Source organism: Ctenopharyngodon idella, chromosome 2 (assembly GCF_019924925.1).
Source record: "Ctenopharyngodon idella isolate HZGC_01 chromosome 2, HZGC01, whole genome shotgun sequence".
Lineage (NCBI taxonomy): Eukaryota > Metazoa > Chordata > Actinopteri > Cypriniformes > Xenocyprididae > Ctenopharyngodon > Ctenopharyngodon idella.
In genome coordinates, this window is record NC_067221.1 from 448,765 (window position 1) to 463,986 (window position 15,222).

General features: G+C 45.5%; 3 protein-coding genes across 52 annotated transcripts in view; 2 read left to right on the forward strand and 1 right to left on the reverse strand.

The window, feature by feature from the left end:
• The window catches only part of LOC127505046 (ovarian cancer G-protein coupled receptor 1-like), a 120,551-nt gene that overhangs the window by 36,767 nt on the left and 68,562 nt on the right, over window positions 1-15,222 (forward strand). The gene's annotated exons all lie outside the window — the stretch shown is intronic.
• The window catches only part of LOC127505019 (G-protein coupled receptor 4-like), a 104,696-nt gene that overhangs the window by 21,000 nt on the left and 68,474 nt on the right, over window positions 1-15,222 (forward strand). The window lies entirely within an intron of this gene.
• LOC127504798 (SUN domain-containing ossification factor-like) lies at window positions 821-14,313 on the reverse strand. 50 transcript variants are annotated; one of them, XR_007927511.1, is made up of 25 exons: window positions 13,703-14,313; window positions 13,077-13,152; window positions 12,750-12,871; window positions 12,205-12,300; window positions 11,920-12,022; window positions 11,459-11,552; window positions 11,278-11,387; window positions 11,040-11,107; window positions 10,306-10,413; window positions 10,060-10,165; window positions 9,946-9,966; window positions 9,618-9,673; window positions 9,148-9,230; window positions 8,991-9,056; window positions 8,841-8,906; window positions 8,663-8,729; window positions 6,403-7,395; window positions 5,255-5,342; window positions 5,012-5,116; window positions 4,117-4,250; window positions 2,363-2,448; window positions 2,188-2,246; window positions 1,746-2,078; window positions 1,143-1,264; window positions 821-1,058 (listed from the first exon to the last, which is right to left on the reverse strand). XR_007927511.1 is itself a non-coding variant. In XM_051879848.1 (24 exons), the coding sequence occupies exons 2-24, from the start codon at window positions 13,741-13,743 to the stop codon at window positions 1,755-1,757; spliced, it is 3,072 nt and encodes a 1,023-aa protein (XP_051735808.1). In that variant the 5' UTR covers window positions 13,744-13,777; window positions 13,972-14,313; the 3' UTR covers window positions 821-1,754. The 50 variants fall into 50 exon arrangements, 8 of the variants coding, with proteins under 8 accessions (XP_051735808.1, XP_051735799.1, XP_051735899.1 ...); XR_007927505.1 differs by lacking the exon at window positions 1,143-1,264 and adding an exon at window positions 1,118-1,142 and having other exon boundaries at window positions 1,534-2,078; XR_007927495.1 differs by lacking the exon at window positions 1,143-1,264 and adding an exon at window positions 1,093-1,142 and having other exon boundaries at window positions 1,534-2,078.

The following is a 15,222-nucleotide window of genomic DNA, read 5'->3' on the forward strand; positions in this document are numbered from 1 at the left end:
AACACATGGTATTGCCCTTGTAGGCCGAAGCGCTCCTGCAACACAAGACAGTGAGAAAATCCTTTTCCAAACAGAGTGAAGAGCACTGAGGTGGAGAGTACGCCGTCTTTGTATATCTCAAGTCTTTGTCCTGCTCCACTGTTGCAGTCAGAGGGTGGAGGAGAGTGGAGGAGGAGTGTGGAGGAGTGTGGAGGAGAGTGGAGGAGGAGTGTTGTGGAGGAGAGTGGAGGAGGAGTGTGGAGGAGAGTGGAGGAGAGTGGAGGAGGAGTGTGGAGGAGAGTGGAGGAGGAGTGTGGAGGAGTGTGGAGGAGGAGTGTGGAGGAGGAGTGTGGAGGAGAGTGGAGGAGGAGTGTGGAGGAGTGTGGAGGAGGAGTGTGGAGGAGGAGTGTGGAGGAGAGTGGAGGAGGAGTGTGGAGGAGGAGTGTGGAGGAGGAGTGTGGAGGAGAGTGGAGGAGGAGAGTGGAGGAGTGTTCAGCGTTTGAGAGCAGAGAATACTGCTAATTTTTTCAAGATTTTGATAACTTATTTCATTTACTTGGCAGGTTTTATCATTCAGATTTGGCTGGTGTTTAATAACACATTTTTCTGTGGTGTGAAACTCAGAACACACATTTAATATTGCTTTACAGGGACTTTAAAGCAGTTCTGGAGGCAAAAGGGGTCCAAACTGGTACTAGCAAGGTGTACCTAATAAAGTGTCCGGTGAGAGTATATGTTGATTATTATTGAAATATTCACATATTCAAGCTGAAAAAAGTAATGACTTGAGGGTGAATGCATTCGTCAGAACAACACTATAAATATAAAATCAAAGCAGCAGTTCAATTATTCATGTTTTATTAATGATTGTCTGAAAGTGGCACATTATTAGAAAAGAATAATGCCAAACTGTATAAACCTGCGCTGAAGAGAGATGCAGAAGAGTTCAACATCCAGAGTGTCTGACCAGTGCAAGAGCCGGTCAGTGTGTCCAGTGCGGGTCAGTGTGTCTAGTGCGGGTCAGTGTGTCCAGTGCGGGTCAGACCCCAGCGGGTCAGTGTGTCCAGTGCGGCTCAGACCTCGGAGGGTCAGTGCGTCCAGTGCGGCTCAGACCTCGGAGGGTCAGTGCGGGTCAGACCTCGGAGGGTCAGTGCGGGTCAGACCTCGGAGGGTCAGTGCGGGTCAGACCTCGGAGGGTCAGTGCGGGTCAGACCTCGGAGGGTCAGTGTGTCCAGGGCAGGTCAGTGTGTCCAGGGCAGGTCAGTGTGTCCAGTGTGGGTCAGACCTTGGAGGGTCAGTGTGTCCAGTGCAGGTCAGTGTGTCCAGGGCAGGTCAGTGTGTCCAGTGCGGGTCAGACCTCGGAGGGTCAGTGTGTCCAGGGCAGGTCAGTGTGTCCAGTGTGGGTCAGACCTCGGAGGGTCAGTGTGTCCAGTGCAGGTCAGTGTGTCCAGGGCAGGTCAGAGTGTCCAGGGCAGGTCAGTGTGTCCAGTGCGGGTCAGACCTCGGAGGGTCAGTGTGTCCAGGGCAGGTCAGTGTGTCCAGTGCGGGTCAGACCTCGGAGGGTCAGTGTGTCCAGGGCAGGTCAGTGTGTCCAGTGTGGGTCAGACCTCGGAGGGTCAGTGTGTCCAGTGCAGGTCAGTGTGTCCAGTGCGGGTCAGACCCCAGCGGGTCGGTGTGTCCAGTGCAGGTCAGTGTGTCCAGTGTGGGTCAGTGTGTCCAGTGTGGGTCAGACCTCGGAGGGTCAGTGTGTCCACTGTGGGTCCGACCTCGGAGGGTCAGTGTGTCCAGTGCGGGTCAGTGTGTCCAGTGTGGGTCAGATTATACAGGTCGCTGCGCTGTGGAGGCTGATGCAGCTGTTCTGCAGTCTTCTGCCGTCTGCTCTGTGTCCAGCGTCCTGGCACAGGTATCTTCTCACACAGACGCGTACAGCTGGTGATTCCACAGAACAGAGTCTCGTCAGAATGCGAGGAGGCCTCGGAGCCGTCCGACATCACGTCTCTGACCTCCTGAGGGCCGATGGTGCTCTGAGGAATCACACCAGTGACCGGCGGAGCGGCTCGAGTCTCTGGACTCCTGCTGAGCTTCAGCTTATGCTTCTTCTGCAAGAAAGATGAACGAACAGTGATTATTTCCTCAACGATAAACGCTATGAAAGGTTTTACTGCAGTCTACAGCACCGCATCATGAAGTAAGAAACACCCATCATACTTTTCTACTAACTGGACCCTGTTCCCACTGCTTCAGGCTGCTGGTTTCCTCTGAACCTCCTGAAATAAAGAGCAACAGCAGCAAGTGTTTTACTGCGGAAAATGTGTCTGGTCACTCAACAACACACATGATGTGAGGAATCACTGAATCCCTGACATGTGGGTCATGATCTGACCTTCAGGCTTCTGGAGGGACGAGAGCGAGGGCGGATCAGAGGCTCTGCGTCTCAGGATCACCGGCTCTTCATCAGACAGCAGCTCTCTGGAAACAGGCATGAGCATGAGCAACACAACACACAACAAAACACAACACCACATGATCATGCTGTGTGTGCTTCAGCCGTCGAGGCGCTCACAGACGCTCACGAGATGTTTCAGTGAAGATGTTTGTGTCTTAGAGTACGATTTTAAGATGTGTGAGGAATGTAATGCGGGTTCAGACTACACAATATTTGTGTCAGTTATGATAGTCACTGTGTCAGATGATACGATTTTGCTCCTAAAATCTTGTCGTGTTGTGGACAAGAAACCTGTCAGACTACACGTTGCTACCCAACCATTAATCGCGTGCCGTCTTTAACCGCGGAAGGTGCAGTGAGCGTAAACAAACAATGGTATATTTTACTCTGTTTTGTCGTCAGAAAAGCACAAAAAAGTGGACACATGTCTGGATTGCATGGATATTTGGATTTCCTCCAAAGAGAACTGAGATAACGTGTTTTATTTACCTTTTTTCACTCTTCGCGGTCCCTCAAGGAAACATCATTAATGCAGGAGTATTGTTGCCATAGCTCCACAAACATTTCCTCCATTGTAAATTCCACCTAGCAGGAACAATACCATTGTCTCTCTTTCGCTTTGGCATGTTTGAAAGCTTGTAGGAAGGCGCTTCTGTGCTTCTATTGGCCAGTGTCACACATGTGACAGAACTCGCCGTGGACGACCGAGAAAAAAATTAAACATGCTTGTCTTTCTGTCGTGAAGTATCGCAGACGCGGCATCTGTTGTTGTCCACTATGACACACACGAGCTGAAACGATCAAATCTTGTATCCCGAGGCCCATTATCTTTACGAATCCCCACGACACCCTACGTCAAGCAAATTGTGGCAAAATCTGGCTAAAATCGTGTAGTCTGAACCGGGCACAACTGTAGCCTCTGACAGGGTCACTACAGCAGCACTTCTCTGCACTCCTGATGCTCCATACGGATCTGATCGGGTATTTGACCAGTTCAAATCTCATGTTATTACTGTTAAACTCAAAGGACAAACACTATAAATGCACAGTATATTCCAGGTCATCTGACAGTATATTAGTTGACAGAAACTCTTCGCTCCGTCACGTCATGTGTGTGTTGAACTCAATTCAAGATGTGTCCATTATTATGTATCATCTGAACATAAAGGTCTGTGCTGTATTTATCTGGAGTGTGTTGTGATTGTGAATGCTGTGGTCTGGAGTAAACTCCTCATTCACACGTACAGATGGTAAAGCCTGATGTTCAGTAAACGGCTGATCAGATGCAGCACACAGCTGTTGAACACTATCTCTGCTCTTTCTGCTGTGATCTTCTTGCTTTGAAGCGCATCATCGTTTGACGGGATACGCAGAAGTGCTTTTGTGTCGCTCTGAACTGCAGCCTTTCATACTGTTCTTCACAAAGATAATCAATGTTTAGCCTACACACCTGTTTGATCATATATATCATATCTGTTGATTTATTAAGTACTCTGAGCCATACACTCCAAAGAAACGCTGTTTATAGTGTGTATATATTTATGCAGTAATAACTATCGCACATGTATCGTTCATTAGTGTTGACATGCTCAGGTTTCTCTCTTTTAGCCCATTTCCCATCATCTCAGAGAGGCTGACGGGCCGTCATACACATATGTGGGAGTCACATGACCCGTGTGACATCTCCTCACCTCTCAGGGCAGCAGGATCTGTGCGTGTCGAGCGCTGGACTCTCACACATCTGACGGTAGTTGACACAGATCAGCAGCGCGAGCAGCACACAGAGGACCAGACACAGCAGGATGTAGCTCTGCCTGTCAGACACCTGCAGAACATCATCATCATCATCATCATCACTACCATCATGAGCTCAAAGCCGGCAGGAGTAGCTCACAGCTCTGTTCATGACGTGGTGTAATTCCTGCAGTATATCAGAAATGATCAGATGGTAACGGTGAAAATTCAGTTATTATCATCATTCTGAGAATCTGCACTGATATTTTCAGTGATAATTTCTTCTGGTATATTTGAGTTAGCAGAGAATCTCTTATGACTTGCGTTTTCTCTCCTTGTCTCAAACTTTTAGAAGTTTAAGTTTACTATAAAGCAAATGTACTGTACTAAACATTTTATATTTTATACAAAACATGTATTTTTTTAGTCTAAAATCAAAGCCACATGTCTAATCAAGTTTTGTTCCAAATTTGAAGTCGACATCACAAAAATCGAGGTTCCTGTGAGCCATCGACTGAAATGTTTCTGATGCGTTCTCCCGTCAAAAAATTAATACGTTTCTATCACAATATCAGAACGTCACTAACCCTAACCTAACCTGAAAATAATCCTCAGAGCGACACGGCACATGATACGCTAGCTTAATATCATTTAATAAACCATCATAGCATCTGTAATACAGTCACACTGCTTCGAGTGAGTAATGTGGACTGAAAACAGCAGCTTCATTCGCTGGTATCAGTGGATCTCTGATCCTACAGGCTTGATACAGATGTGAAACAGGACAGATGCTAGACTCATGAAGAGGTTTCGTCACTGTAAATGGATGGAGAACAGGTGATGAATGAGTACCTCCTGCTGTAGATGACTCACGCTGACAGACAGACCAAGGACGAGTCGCGTCACGTTCTCCAGCTGAGCCTGCAGCACCTGGATGGAGTCCGTCTGCCTCTGGTCCTGCAGTCAGCAACATAACAAGAGCAGAGCACGAAGACACACACACACACACACAGGAGTCAGTCTCATGTGAATCTCTTGGGTCTAATGCATTAGATGTGGTCTGGATAAGAGGAACTGGAGCTCGTCTCTGCTGACCTGCTCCTCGGCCGTTCTGGAGGTGTTCTGCAGCTTGATGATGGTTTTGTTGAAGGCTCTCTGCATCTCCTCCACCTGCTTCCTGTACCTGCACACACAAAACACAAGCACCGCCAGAACAATGAGTCTCACTGTGACCAAAGTCTCATACCAGCATCACAATACAGATACATGTCATCAACATCACCAACATTTAGATACCAGTGAAACTGAACAATTCTCCATAACTCTCCAGGTAATACAATAAGAACAAAAGAAACTAACTCAATCGTTCGGGTGAATGAAAACAACAAAACTTGTGGACGCGGCGAGTGTGAAGACTTTTATATGAATACTCGCCAAAACGGGTCTTGTGACACAACGTTGTGTGTATTTCACTGTAGAGGCACACATCGGTGTTAAGTTCTTGTTATTTTTTTGGGGTCATGACATGAGGAATCGCATTTTTTTTGATATTTTGTCATAAGAAGTCACTGTACCATAAAATACTGTTTCCTCCTCACTGCAAAAAGAGCAGACAAGCCACTGAAACGACTCATTTTCTACTTCCTGCAGAATGAGGGTGGAAAATAATAATGTTTGCCAATATATGGCTGTTTTTTTGTGCACAAAAGCAGTCTTATTCATTGAAAGCTGTGCGCATATATTTACATACTGTGCTAAATATAATGAAGCGGTAAACTCATTCTTGTCATATCGCTCAGCCCTACTGAACGCTGTTAGGTATTAAAGACCCCGACAGAATCATACAACGAACTGGTGTGGAATCAGCTCATCAAACCAAACTCTCCAGAAATGTTCACTCCGGCTGGTAAACATTCCCATGTGTCAGTTATGTATTAGGTGGGTGTGGCTCTGAGGCCCCGCCTTCTTTGAGGTGTGAATCTCCTTCAGTTAACGCTTTAACTGCTGTTTTCTCAGTTTTGTTCTGTGTTTATTTTGTTATTGAGAAGGAAGAGCGCAGCACATATTTATATATTCATCTAAACGTGGGCGGTGACGAGATGTTCGCTAACAGTACATCGCTGCTCAAGTACTTCAAACTTCTTCTTGAGTGAAGAAAGAAACTTAAGTTGGCTGTGAGGGTATCAGACATTTATCTCTCTGGCTCTTGCTCACTAACAGCGGCTCGTGTCGGCAGGACTCACCTCTGGCTCAGCTGCTCCAGGTAGCGCCCGCTGAGAGACATGTTCATCTCCAGAGCCTTGATGCGATTGTTGAGCCTCATGAAAACAGACTCTTTCTGACTGGAGCCGTGCGCGGGCACCTCGCTGGAGTTGAGCGTTTCCCCGTAGATCTCCGAGGAGGGCTGCTCCATGTTAGTGCTGCCTTCATCATCCACTAGCTCCTTGCTTTTGGCCTCGGCTGACTCTACGGGTCCATCTGAAGGGTGAGCGGCTTCGGCAGGAGTCAGCGTGACACTAGCTGCTTCATCCACAGGAGCGGACACAGACTGAGACTCATCTACTGGACTAATGGAAAGAGTAGGAGTTGAAATATCATTTTTAAGGCTAGATGTGGCCGAGATCTGCTCACGATCTACCTGATCTCCACTAGAGCGGGTCATGAGGTCCGAGAGTTTCACATGATTCTGACCAGACTCAAGCGGACGATCAGTGCTCTGTGGAGGGAGCGTTGCTGTAAGGCACTCGCTGACAGACTCGACGGAAAGACGGTCAGTAGAAACCAGCAGATCTGAAGTCAGGCTCGGTGCGAGATCCAACATGACTGACTGAAGCTCTGAACGGGCGTCTGGAGTGAGAATGACAGGACTCTCTGTGATTGTGCTCATTATTACAGCCGGACGAGAGCGCGAGCGTGAGTCCGTCTTCCTCTTTTGAACAGAGCAGCGCTGCAGAAGGTACTCTTGAAGAGAGAAGGCGTGTGATTCAGAGCGCAGTGCGTTTACATTCACACGTCCGTTCTGCGGCTCTGTTTGGCCCATTTCTGCCCCAGAGGACTGATCCGATTCATACTCTGTCTCAGGCAGCAGAGTGACGATCTGCTCTGCGTCCGGCTCGGTTCGGATGGGACCGTCTTCGGCAGGACGTGTTTTAAGGGTTGGAGCGTCTGTGTGTGTCGCTGATGTAATGCTGACGGTCTCTGTAACCCCAGTGACATCCAGCTGATCCGCCACTGGCCTGAATGGAAAAAGAACGGAAATTATATGAATATGATGTCAAGAACAATGAAGAACAGTGAGGAACAGTGAGGAAAAGTGAAGAACAGTGAAGAACAGTGAGGAACAGTGAAGATCAGTGAAGAACAGTGAGGAACAGTGAAGAACAGTGAGGAACAGTGAAGATCAGTGAAGATCAGTGAAGAACAGTGAGGAACAGTGAGGAACAGTGAGAAACTGAGAAACAGTGAGAAACAGTGAAGAACAGTGAGGAACAGTGAAGAACAGTGAGAAACTGAGGAACAGTGAGGAACAGTGAAGAAACAGTGAGGATCAGTGAGGAACAGTGAGGAACAGTGAGAAACAGTGAGGAACAGTGAGAAACAGTGAGGAACAGTGAGAAACAGTGAAGAACAGTGAAGAACAGTGAGGAACAGTGAAGAACAGTGAGGAACAGTGAAGAACAGTGAGAAACAGTGAGGATCAGTGAAGAACAGTGAGGAACAGTGAAGAACAGTGAGGAACAGTGAGAAACAGTGACAAACAGTGACAAACAGTGAGGATCAGTGAAGAACAGTGAGGAACAGTGAAGAACAGTGAGGAACAGTGAGGAACAGTGAGGAACAGTGAATGACAGTGAGGAACAGTGAGGAACAGTGAGAAACAGTGAGGAACAGTGAGGAACAGTGACAAACAGTGACAAACAGTGAGGAACAGTGAATGACAGTGAGGAACAGTGAAGAACAGTGAGAAACAGTGAGGAACAGTGAATGACAGTGAGGAACAGTGAAGAACAGTGAGAAACAGTGAGGAACAGTGAATGACAGTGAGGAACAGTGAGGAACAGTGAGAAACAGTGAGGAACAGTGAGGAACAGTGAGGAACAGTGAATGACAGTGAGGAACAGTGAAGAACAGTGAGAAACAGTGAGAAACAGTGAGGAACAGTGAAGAACAGTGAGGAACAGTGAAGAACAGTGAGGATCAGTGAAGAACAGTGAGGAACAGTGAAGAACAGTGAGGAACAGTGAATGACAGTGAGGAACAGTGAGGAACAGTGAGGAACAGTGAATGACAGTGAGGAACAGTGAAGAACAGTGAGAAACAGTGAGAAACAGTGAGGAACAGTGAAGAACAGTGAGGAACAGTGAGGAACATTGCTAAAAATAATGCAAAATGCCATGTGATGGCTGCTGGACTGGATTCAGGTCATTTCTCCTGGTTGCTTTCATGATTACACACATTACAGCTGCAGCATGACTGACTGACAGCGAGAGCGCGGTCACGTACCCAGAGTGCATCGCTCCAGCAGGGAGAACCACATCTGACGCATTCAAACCTTCAGTGGAAGAGTTTCCTGAAGAGCACAAACACAGTCTCATTCATACAGCTGTTCTGTCAGTGTTTCAAACTCGTGAGAGAGGTGTTGAGCTGTCAGACGTCAGCAGGAAGTGATGTCAGAACAGACCTGCGCTCTCCGGGTGCCCTCCGAGCACATTGGCAGCGATGTTGTTCACCATGGTGAGAAGAGCGTCTGAAAACACAAGACATCATCAGCGGTTCAGTGTCTGTAGGTTCAGGCTGGGACTGTGATGATCACATGGTCAGACACACTGACCTTTGGCAGATCCGATCAGATTCTTGGAGGATTTGTCATCTACTGGCAAAAAGTCAGGTGGCTGATCTAAACATTCATCAAGAGAAAAAGCACATGACCAATGAGACAGACACAGAGCGCAAGCAGATCATTGGTTACAGCAGACGGCGAGTGTTACCGTAGTCATCGTGACTGTGTGTGTGTCTGTCTGACGGCTCCGAGTTCAGCTCATACTCCTCCATCATACTAGTGCCAAACACCCTTCAGAGAGAGAGAGAGAGAGAGAGAGAGAGAGAGAGAGAGAGAGAGAGAGAGAGAGAGAGAGAGAGAGAGAGAGAGAGAGAGAGAGAGAGAGAGAGAGAGACGTCAGCATCGCCTCACATCCGTTACTGCTGCTGTCAGAAACTACAGCTGAAACCAGGGTTTTCAAGCACTGGTCAGCTCTGACCTGTTTTGCTTCCATAACACCTTCTTTCAGACTGGAAGAAAAAAAAACACCCAAAATACACATTAAAGTGTTTATTGTACTGCACTATTTGATATTTATCACTCCCCAGGTACCACAGCAAAATGGCTGCCCACTGCTCCAGGTGTGTGTTCACAGTGTGTGTGTGTGTGTGTTTGTGTGTGTGTGTGAGAGATAAAGACCTGATCAGACTGAGAGGACAGAAGTGCTCCGAGCCGAAGTGTGACAGCAGCTCCACCTGCAAACAACACAACACTGATCATGTGTGTGAAACTCCAAACACACAGTGTTATCTGCAGTCCTCACATGCTGTAACTAGAGAGAAATCAGAGTGATCACACGTTCAACACACACACACACACACACACACTGGAGAATGATTTCACTTAGTCAGCCATGGGATGTTTCACAGTTTTTGAGAAAAGAGCTCTTGTGTGTACATGTGTGTGTGTGTGTGTGTGTGTGTGACACAGACAGCAAACCCAGCTCAAGCCGTTCACACACTCTAACCTTGATGTATCTGGTGAACATCTGATGCAGGAGAAGGAGAAGAGACAGAGAGAGCTGAGAGAAGGGCATGATGGGACTGCAGACCTCACACTAGTGTCACTCGCTCTCGCTCACCTTGACGTATTTGGCGAACAGATGCTCATCCAGAGGGAAGCTCTGCACCATCCGCTCGTCACGCGCGTGGAACGTCCCCAGCTTCACCCACTTCTTGTTTGGATATCTGAGTACAGACACATCATGAAACATATGCTATACACACACACACACACACACACACACACTCACATACTCTCACACACACACACACACACACACACACAAAGCGGAGGTGGCAGTTTAATGAAGCCCGAAGCTGCTGACCTGTCACTAATTGAGACCAGGAAGTCTTTGGGGTTTGAGGAAAAGATCTCAAAGTTGGCGATGTCCAGCTGCTTGACCTGAATGGGCTGACAGAGCTCGATGATGAACCTGTCGAACACACACACACACTCAGAGTGACCACATACAGAGACCCCGCCCCCTCCTGAGATCCACCAATGACTGCCGACGCTCCTCTAGTGTTCTGTAAACACCATCATCAATGCTGAACACAGTTGAGCTGCTTCATGTTTATGTGAAAACAAACAAGTCTTACTGACCCCAAACTTTTGAACTGTAAAAAGAACTGTGTTCAACACTGATAATAATCATAAATGTTTCTTGAGCATCAAATCATCATATTAGAATGATTTCTGAAGGATCATGTGACAATGAAGACTGGAGTAATGATGCTGAAAATTCAGCTTTGATCACAGGAATAAATTACACTTTACTATATATTCACATAGAAAACAGCTGATTTACATTGGAATAATATTTCACTATTTTTACTGTATTTTTGATCATATATGCAGCCTTGAGCAGAAGAGACTCTTTCAGGAACATTAAAACATTGTAATTATTCCAGTCTTTTAATCGCTGGTGGTGGATTTCACACAGCAAATATGATGGCAGAACTTGAGATCATCTTAAGAAAAATAATCATGGCAACATACAACAATCTTCAGTTCTGCCTAGCGTCAAATATAGAAAGAAATCTGTGTGAATCAGCTGACCAGATCTTGTTATTGCAGGGATTCAGCATGTACATGTCCATGTTCTCCATCAGAACAGCTGAAGTGCTCTGAAAGACACAAACACTGAGTGAAACAGATTCATCACACTTATTCTCTCAGTCAGACAGAAGCCTTCAGTCAACAATAATTAAATCTACATACAGTGGAAACCATCCTCGTGCCAGACTAGATGTTTGACTAGATTAGTGTCGTCAGCAATGTGTCAAGAGATGAATACCTTGGCCTCGGGGTTGGAGGACAGGATCTTGGCTCCACACTCCACCGAGGCATAGTTGGTGATGGTCTGCTGCAGCTTCTTCCCATCGGGAGCGTGAGGCGTCACCTGACCTGATGGACACAAACAGCCGTCAGCGAGAGCAGCGCCTGCGCCTCAGACGCTCCAGCAGAAAACTACTCACTCTTCTCCGTCTCCATCATGATCTTGGTCCATTCGTCGAAGGTGGGGATCTCCTGGTCAGGGCAGGGCACCGAAGGGTCCGTGTCTGAGGATCCCTGTCAGAAACACAGCAGATCCAGGTGATGAGACTCGTCCGCTCTCCGATTCACAGGGAGTCATTTAACAGAGAGAACGGATCAGTTCTGAGCCGCTAATGAATCATTCAGAGCTCAACAACACCCGTTCACACCAAGATAACCATACAGATCTAAAACTGGTTCTAAATGTAAAAGAACTACACTTGCACCACACCCTAACTTCACACCAACAGAAGACGGATCACGGCGTGAGCTCTTAGCTGAATTAAAAGAGACTGCGTATTTTTACATTTTGGATTTATTATATGTTGAATTACGAGAAATTTTACAGGAAGAATCACATCTGCACACTCAGAGTCTGTCCGAGTCTTTAAGGAAGCGTCACCTGATCTTTCAGGACGTGGGAGGCGTTGCTCCGTTTCCTAGTTTGGTCTTTGGCGGGTTTTCTCGTCTCACGGACACTGACGTTCTCTTGAACCGCTGGAAAACTTCAGACAGACACAGATGAAGAACACATAAAACACTTTAAAACACAGGCACCTCAGACGGATAACTTGTTTCTGGTTATTTCAGATGAAAAGGTAAAAAGCATTAATGGTCCGGAGACGTTCACAGCACATGTGATCCAGTGGAGTGACGTATGTGTGTCACGTGTCCCTGCCTTCAGTACCTGGGCAGCGTCGAGTCGAACGGCAGCTCTTCTGCAGCGTCACACGCGTCCGAGACGAGACTGTCAGTAGAGCAGGAGTCTGAAGAGGCACAATCCCTGAGAGAAACACCATAATTTTCATTTTTGAGTAAACTAACCCTTTAAGGCCCGGTTTCACAGACAGGGCTTAGCCTAAACCAGGATTAGGCCTTAGTTCAATTAGGATATTTAAATATCTTTTATAAACGTACACTTAAAAAAAACATTACTGGTGTACAGTTTGAGACAAAACAATGTCACTGACACATTTTGATATATGTCAGTATAAGTTGCTTTCAGATAAAACCGCTCAAAACTAGCTTAAGCCTTGTCTGTGAAACCGGGGGTAAGACTTTTAAACCCAACACTCCCATCATTCAACAGTTGTCTTTATAAACTGTTCCTAGTCAGAAATGAATTTCTTTGAATCTAAATTCATTTTATTTCTACATTACATTCTACATGGTGTTTGCTATCTTAATCCAAACTCCCTTGACTTCTGAAGGCTAATGAGTGAATGCTGAGACCTGAGCGTCACTGACCGGCCGGATCCGGACACATGAGGACCGGCACTGACGGGAACGATGTCCGGGATCTGTGAGGAAGAGGAAGACTGTGACTCCACTTCTCTGCTGCTGTCAATCACCAGCTGGCAACAAAACCACAAACACACACACACACACCTGTAAGTCACCTGCTGAATGAGCAGATGGGACTGTACATGACGAGGAGAAAACATCAGCTCATGACTGAGGTGAACAGGAACACACGTGACATATACGACATCACACAAACACGTCACATGACATCAGACATGAGGACGCATCACAGCAGCTCTCTGGCGTGTTTCAGACCTGTTGATCCGTGTGTTTCTCATCACGTCGAGAGCTCAGTGTCGGCTCTGAACAACGGCCGTGTGGAGCAGCAGACCTGCACAGAGAAATGAGTTCATCTGAGATCGCATCACAAACATGTCAGTCGATGGCTGTTTCCAGTAAAGCTCCTCAGTTTTCGTGATATCAACTACAAATTTGGAACACAACTTTGTTAGACACATGGCTTTGATTTTATAGCAATTTTAGAGTCATATTATTTTGTAAATATGGTGTATAAAAAGTGTAGTACAGTACATTTGCTTCACAGTAAACTTCTGTAACTAACACACGTTCATGTTGTGAAGCTGCTTTCACTTCAGTAATCTGTGTCTCTCTTCCTGTCATTTAGTCTCAGTCAATTCAAAGTTCTTCATGAATCACAATCACACACATGAACATATAAACCACTCCTGATGACTGCCAGATTCATCTGCCACACCATTTACTCTGAGCTCCAAGGTATTTCCAAATAATACCATGGTAAAGGTTCAAAAGAGCCCATGGTATTACTATGGTGTTTTTGTTGGCTTATTACATAAACACAGTTTATAAAACACAACACACACAGATGAATAATGATATTGTATATAATGAGAGTCACGCACCAGAAACAGTAGCAGAGCAGCAGCAGCTCGATCTTCATCATCCACCGGCGGCAGAATCACACATTATTCCGTCTTCTGTAGATAAACAATCGCGATTTCACCGGTTTGTTGTTCAATGACGTCTGAGAAAACAATGAACTTTACACTTTCACCGCTTCTAAACACACACCCGTCAAGCAGGAGGCGCTACACGAGTTTCGTCTTATAGGAGACATTAATACTCTTAAAAGCACAATCATTTAAAAGTATTATCTACAAGGATTTAGTACCTGAAATACTAACGAGGATCTGCCTCAGCACCCTCTATAAAATAAAGTTGAAAAAGATGCGTGATGAGCTATCAATCACACGCCCAATTGGCCCATTCTAGCCAGCGCTGAGAAAAGCATCACATATCACGTGACCGAGCAGTCCACGCGCTGCTTCATCACCAGTGTGGAAAATGATCTACAGCTACATAATGACACTAACAAACTTGAAATCACAGTCAGAGCCTAATGTAAATTGTAGAATTATTATTTCGATTCCACAGCAACTGTCCCGCACATTTTAGATGATCTTTCGCTCTTCCTGTTTTCCTTCTTCTTTGGTTAATGGCGGGCTGACGTCACAGGCGCGTACTGCCGTATGCTGTGATCAACTAGTACTGCTCTATTGTTATTTGCAACATTACGAAAACAATCACAACATAAACATTTTCCAATAAAGAAGAAAAAAAAAATTAAATGAAATCTCAAAAACAGCAGCATTAATGCTAAAAAAGGACAATAAACAAAAAAAAATAAAAATCAAACACGGTCAGCAGCTTCATAACTATTCTTTATAAATCAATTAAAGCACAGATGGGCTTTGCAGTAATTCACAACTTTTTTTCTTTTTATTTTCCATTTCCATTTATCTATTATGGTAGTGGCCTATTTTTATTTTTAAATCTGTAAAATTAGTTTTTTTTAGATGCCCATTTACATTCATAGTTAAATATATAGTCTATATACCATATAATGTACCATATTTTATCACATAAAAACATCTTTTTTAATTGCACTTCAACAACACATTTCAAATCACAGCAAAGTGTACTATTTAAGAATTTCATATCAGTGTCTTAATGTGCATATTATCCATCCTAAATAGTATGTGAGATTAGTAATATTCAGTACTGTTTAGGGTGGATATGGTGGATAGTGTGCACAATGGGATGCAGGGAATGTCTTTCCAGTTTTAACTGAAATCACTGGTTTTCCGGTGAACGATCTTAACTGACACTTCAGCTGTGATCTGGTAATTACATCTAGTGATTTAAACGCCTCTTTCCAGTCGACATCTTGGAACTGATTTAATTTTCTGAGGCAGATGATGATCATAACGCTCACCTTGCGCTCCTGTCCTGTCTCATTCACTCCATCGTCCATATATCAGCCAAGCTTTCTTACTTTCTTTTCTCACAAACTCACTATCAGTGTCTTCTTTCAGTGGCAGCGCTCTGTCTGTATTCTTCTAGAGAGCAGGAAATGTTTACT